The sequence below is a fragment of the Charadrius vociferus genome, unplaced genomic scaffold (genome assembly GCF_000708025.1).
Source record: "Charadrius vociferus isolate BGI_N301 unplaced genomic scaffold, ASM70802v2 scaffold333, whole genome shotgun sequence".
NCBI classification, from domain to species: domain Eukaryota; kingdom Metazoa; phylum Chordata; class Aves; order Charadriiformes; family Charadriidae; genus Charadrius; species Charadrius vociferus.
The window spans coordinates 172,271-177,696 of NW_009647682.1; the positions used below are offsets into that span (position 1 = coordinate 172,271).

General features: G+C 49.4%; 1 protein-coding gene across 1 annotated transcript in view; it reads right to left on the minus strand.

Annotated features, from left to right (window-relative positions):
* Positions 1-5,275: 5,275 nt before the first annotated feature.
* DENND2D (DENN/MADD domain containing 2D) overlaps positions 5,276-5,426 on the minus strand; it is an 11,753-nt gene continuing 11,602 nt past the window's right edge. Inside the window, exon 12 of the mRNA XM_009881334.1 lies at positions 5,276-5,337. Coding sequence (XP_009879636.1) covers positions 5,276-5,337 — 62 coding nt within the window. The remainder of the gene's footprint in view (positions 5,338-5,426) is intronic.

Here is a 5,426-nt window from a genome sequence, read left to right on the forward strand (position 1 = left end):
ACCACGTCCCAGGGCCACAGCTCTTGGTGACCTGGGAATGTCGTAGTCCAAGTGCTGTGGTACCAGGAGCATCTCCAGTGCCTAAGGTGGCAGCTGCCTCTTTAGTGGCACAGTTTTAGGTACAACTGGAATTTAGATAGCTAGTTTATTTAGTTTTAACTGTGTTTGGCTGGGTGAAGGTTTGATCTAGGTAGTCCAGCCTCTCCTGCTGCCCTTCAAGTGGTGAGCAAGACAAAGTCTGTAAGGCAAAAGACTGGAAGGATTTGAAAGCGCTGAGGACCCATCTCCCCTTTCACGAATCACGTGTTTCTCTTCATCGGCATGAAGTGGGTGCAAAACTCCGTCGCTTGGAAAGTCCCTCCCTGGAGTGCAAGTGCTTTTCTAGAGATGCAAACAAGGAGAATCATGCTCTTGGTTGTCAGGGTTTTAAGGTTAAGCTGCTCCAAATAATTTGTCACTGATACTTGAGACTGGTGAAGAACTGAAGACGTTAAACGGTTGTAGTCTAGGACCAAACTTCTGTTTACAAAGCACGTCTAAGCTAAAGCCTGTTGGTGTTCGGGAAATGCAATAGGGCATCTTTTCCTGAGCTTGTCACTGTCTGGAAGTGTGAATGCCCTCTGCGATCAGCCAGGCAGGAACAAATTCCCCTGAAGTTTCAGTGTTATCAGGGAATAGTTACTGCTGGCAATGCAAGCCATATCAAGTGTTGCTGTGGATATAGGTTTTGTATAAATGCCTGTAATAAATTATGGAATAAATGAACTTTACCCCTGGCACTGGTACGTTACAGTATTGTCTTGTTTGTGATCAGAGGTTACTCAGGTATGCGGGTAGAGCTAAGGCTGCTCGAGGAGCGGAGAAGTGGAACAGAATTTTTACTGGCTCAGCGTGATCTCGTGACATGCTTTTTCACTTTCCGTTGCATGCAGAAGACACGTAGAAGGCAGAGCTTTTGCAGCAGTGGCCTGTTGAGCTTCTGGAACACCTGTGTCTGAGTAGACTCCCTTCAAAACAAACACAACCTGTTCTCTGTTAAGCAAGTCTTTCTGTAGAACTGTAACGGCGAGCTGAAAGTTTCCACTTGGTGTTGGAGTGTTGCCTCTTATAAGAACTGGTAAAGGAGTTCCCTTGCTTCGGCAAAGGGATTAACGCAGGAAAAAGGTCAAGGTACCTCGGGCGCCACTTCTCTTTCATCCCAGTGTCAGTTTTGTTTCACTTCAGTATTTTTCTGTTCTTTCCTTCCTACCTTGCACGCACCGGGTACCTCCAGGGCTGCTACGCCCCACCTCTGGGTCTGAAATGGAATTGCAGAGAAGTTTAATAATTTCCAGAGTGCAGGAGGTGAAGACTGCAGCAATTTTCAGAGGTTACAGCCAGGTGGGAAATGAGCTGAGGTAGGCGCTGTGTCTATCATTGCACTGGAGCAATCTGAAAGCACTTAGCAGTAATGACTGCGTTGACTCTGGTAGGTTAAATATGCCCGGGACTGTTTGCTGGCACCCCGGCCAGCTGGCAGAGGGTGACACATGCCATAACGTGAAATTTATCTTGCAAGCAGGGCAGCTGCATAGCAGGAATTGAGCCGCAAATCGGGAGCGATTCCTGAGCTGACTCCCAAACCATGCCTGGGAGTTGTTTGTACGAGTGTGAGTTGGCTTATACTGTGCTGGGAACTATGTTAACAATTTCGCAGAATAAATGAGCACTTTCCAGTTCAGGGAAAACATTTCTTGGCACAGTTTTATTTACTGTTACAGACGTAGAGCGAGTGTTAGACAAATCTTGAGCAGGAAGAAGGATTTAAAAATACGCTGCGAGTTTTGCTGATGCACTGCAATGTGACCTGAGCTCAGCTGGATGGGTCCGTGCTCCCGGCAAACAGCGGCTGAGTTTACCCCGGGGTCTCCAGCAGCAAACGCAGTGCCCCCACCTGCAAGCAGGTGGTTTGAGAGAGGCAGGCTGAGTTCAGAGAAATAAAGAGGGTATTTCATTCCGCATCTGCCCTTTCAGCACAGTGTCTTCTTTCTTCAACGATCTTGATTGATCATAGGGATGCACCTGCTTCTTGCAATAGTCTGTCCACTCGCGGGCATCAAAGGGAGGGTGTTAAAGCTCTTGCCAGATTGCAGCAGTCAGGTGAGTGACCAAGCACGATAATATCGAGCTGCTTTTCAATGTTCAGACCAACCCAACTTAAGAAACCCTTAAAACTTGCTGATCAGGAACGACATCAGTCACACAGGCTTAGGAAAGAAAAACAGAGTTGTCAGGAAGGTTAACAGCATACTGAAAGGGAAAAGATGTGCGAGGGGATGGGGGGACCTGTGGGGGTCCTGGAACAGATGATGCCCTTGGGCTTGTTTTCTCCTTCTCAGCGTCTTCATAGAATCACAGAATGGTTTGGGTTGGAAAGGACCTTGAAGATCATCCAGTCCCACCCCCCTGCCCTGGGCAGGGACACCTCCCACCAGACCAGGTTGCCCAAGACCATGTCCAGCCTGGCCTTGAACACCTCCAGGGAGGGGGCAGCCACAGCTTCTTGGGGCAACCTGCACCGGGGGCTCACCGCCCGCACAGGAAAGAATTTCTTCCTCATATCTCATCTAAATCTCCTCTCTTTCAGTATAAAACTGTTCCCCCTTGTCCTATGGCTCCACTGCTGACCCAGAGTCCCTCCCCAGCTCTCCTGGAGCCCCTTTAGGCACTGGAAGGGGCTCTGGGGTCTCCCCTTTTTCACTTTCTCTTCTCCAGGCTGAACCCCCCCAACTCTCCCAGCCTGTCCTCCCAGCAGAGGGGCTCCAGCTTTCGGGAGCATCTCCGTGCCCTCCTCTGGCCCCGCTCCAACAGCTCCGTGTCCTTCTGCTGGTGGGACCCCCCGAGCTGGAGGCAGCACTGCAGGGGGGGGTCTCACAAGAGACCTTCAGCCACCACCTGTAGCTCTGAAGCTGCTGCTGGACAGTGGGGAGAGAAGTCAGTGCCAAAGTGCCTGGTTGCTCGTGTTGCTCTGTCCTGCTGTCCACTTTTGTCTCCTGTAGCCAACTGAGAAGCTGAGCTGAGAGCTGATGGGCTTCACAAAAGATGCTTTTGTGGGCTGGTCCCTGGGGATGGATCTAGGTCTCTTTTTCCATAACAATGCTAAAAGGAAAAGTGCTTTAAGTAACTTAAGATGGTATTTCAACCTGTTCTTTGTTCAGCAGTCACAGGAGGTGGCACCAACCCATCCAGCTCGCTGGAGTTAACCCTTGCTGACATCTGTAGCACTGGCTACATTTGAACTACCTTTTTCTTTTTGAATTTAAGGATCAGTTTTTCTGTATCTCTGTTTTCTTTTCAGCAGCTAAGGAATAACCTTCTATTTTTCCTCTGGCAGGAGTTAGGCAACCACACAATCCAGTCCTGTACGCGATTTCTAATTCTGCTTTTCTACAGAGTTACTGCCAAAGCAAGGACCACTTCCCATTTTTCTCGTTTTTCTCAATATCTTTATGCTTCGCAACCAAAATGGTCAGCATCTTCTCAAAAGGGCAATGAAGAAGCAGGAGAAGGAGGGGGCAAGCGGTCTTTTCGAAAGGGACAATTCTTGATAGCTGCCCTTGATTTTCCACACACACACTATTTTCTGCTGGTGAAACTTTTTTAAACGAACAGAACACAGGAAAAGACCACTAACCTTTAATTTCCCACAGGTAACCCGTAACACTCTCTCTAGCCATGAGGGGGAACTTGTGGAGCCAGGGAAGACCTCCGCAGAGCCAAAAATCCCCTTTTCCTCTTGGTCCTACCCTCCAAACACACATTAGGGGCTGAACAGAAAAGCAACAATTTTCTTTCCTCAGGGCCAGAGAGGTTCAGTGCCGCTCGGTTGGTGCCCTCTGCCCAGCTGTGTCTCCGGCGCTTGTGTCTGTGCATGACTGCACTAATTCTAAAATAAATGCTCTTTACACGGGTCTTGTTTTTGTTAAGACGTTGGGCAGCTCTGAAAGCGAACGCTGTCTGGCCCTCAGTCTGCTTATTTTTTAGTGTTTACGTAAAATCTCTCACTGTGGCACTCACTGCCACTGCCGAAGTTGTATTAAACGATATTTTTGATAACATCTGTGTGCGTGAATGCGTCTAGTGGGTACTGGGGGGTACGGCAGCCGGGTGGTAACACCCCAGCGAGGGGAACGAAGCTGTGCCTTCGACCCCAGCCCTTGCTGGGAGAAGAATCCGGCCCTGGTTTGTCTGGGAAGGAACCAGCAGGTCTGCAGCCAGCACCAGCTTTCCCTGCTGCGATATCCATTCCCTGGACGAGTGCATCAGGAAAGGGGGAAAATCCCTCATTTAGCTTTAAATCTGCTGCCTGCACCACGTTTCGGGGACGGCGCTTCGATGAACTGCGCGGTTTTAAAAGAAGCGGGCATCAAAACCAGCAACCAGGAGGATGTCGACATGTTTTACTACTGCATTTAACAAATGCTTCCTCCCTCCCCAAAGCTGTTGATCAGCCGTTTCCCCCTACTACAGCACACAGCCCTGTGGCCTTCACAGTTTGCTTCCCACACAAATAAATAACCTGTTGAAAAAGAAGATTTTTGTTTCTTTGAAGATCTAAACTGGGCTCTAAGCGGTACCAGCGAAGCAGACGGCTGCTAGAGAGGAAACCGCTAAAATCCACCACAACGGTTCCGGCTGGTATTTAACAACGAGCGTATCTTGATAGAAAATAAAAGAGAAATGGTTGTTTATAATGGAAACCTCGGAAACTTATTCGCTAGGATGTTACTTAATTGCAAAACCTAGGTTTGTTTTAATTAGAAATAACTCTATTTCCTACTCATCCCTCTTTTTTTTTTTTTTTTTTTTTTCAACTCTACAAGCTTTATTGTCTGGCAGCCAGCTCCCTGCCTTCCCTCCCTCGCTGCGGGAGGTCCTGATGGAGCCAGAGACTGTGCAGCGCCGAGCGCCATGAGTCACCGTTTGTCCCTCTTGCTTAGCAAGGTCAGAAAAGAAATCCCAGCCTGCTTGCGAGCCCCGTGCAAAAAAAAAAAAGAAAAAAAAAAAAAAAGAGTTTTCCAGTGCAATGATGCCCCAAGGAAAAAAAAAGAAAGGGTAGAAACCGGCATTCGGTGCTGCCCACACATGTCGTGAGTCACGGATGGGTAGGAACCGGCGGAGAGATGCAGCGGAGCGCAGCGTGATCTGCCCTCGGACGGGGGAACGCCGCGGGGCTGCCCAGTGCGGGGCTGATGCTGGTGGGGACCTGCTCGTCCCCGTGTTCCCCAGTTGGACTTCAGGAGTCCCTTCGGTGCTTCTTCTGTTCACGGTACTCTGTTATTTTCCGCTGGAAATAGGCTGTGGGTGAGAAAAAGGTGGTTAGTGAAATGCAAGCGTTTGGGCGGGGGGGGTTCCAGGGCTGCCAGACCGTGCTGGGCTGTGGGCAG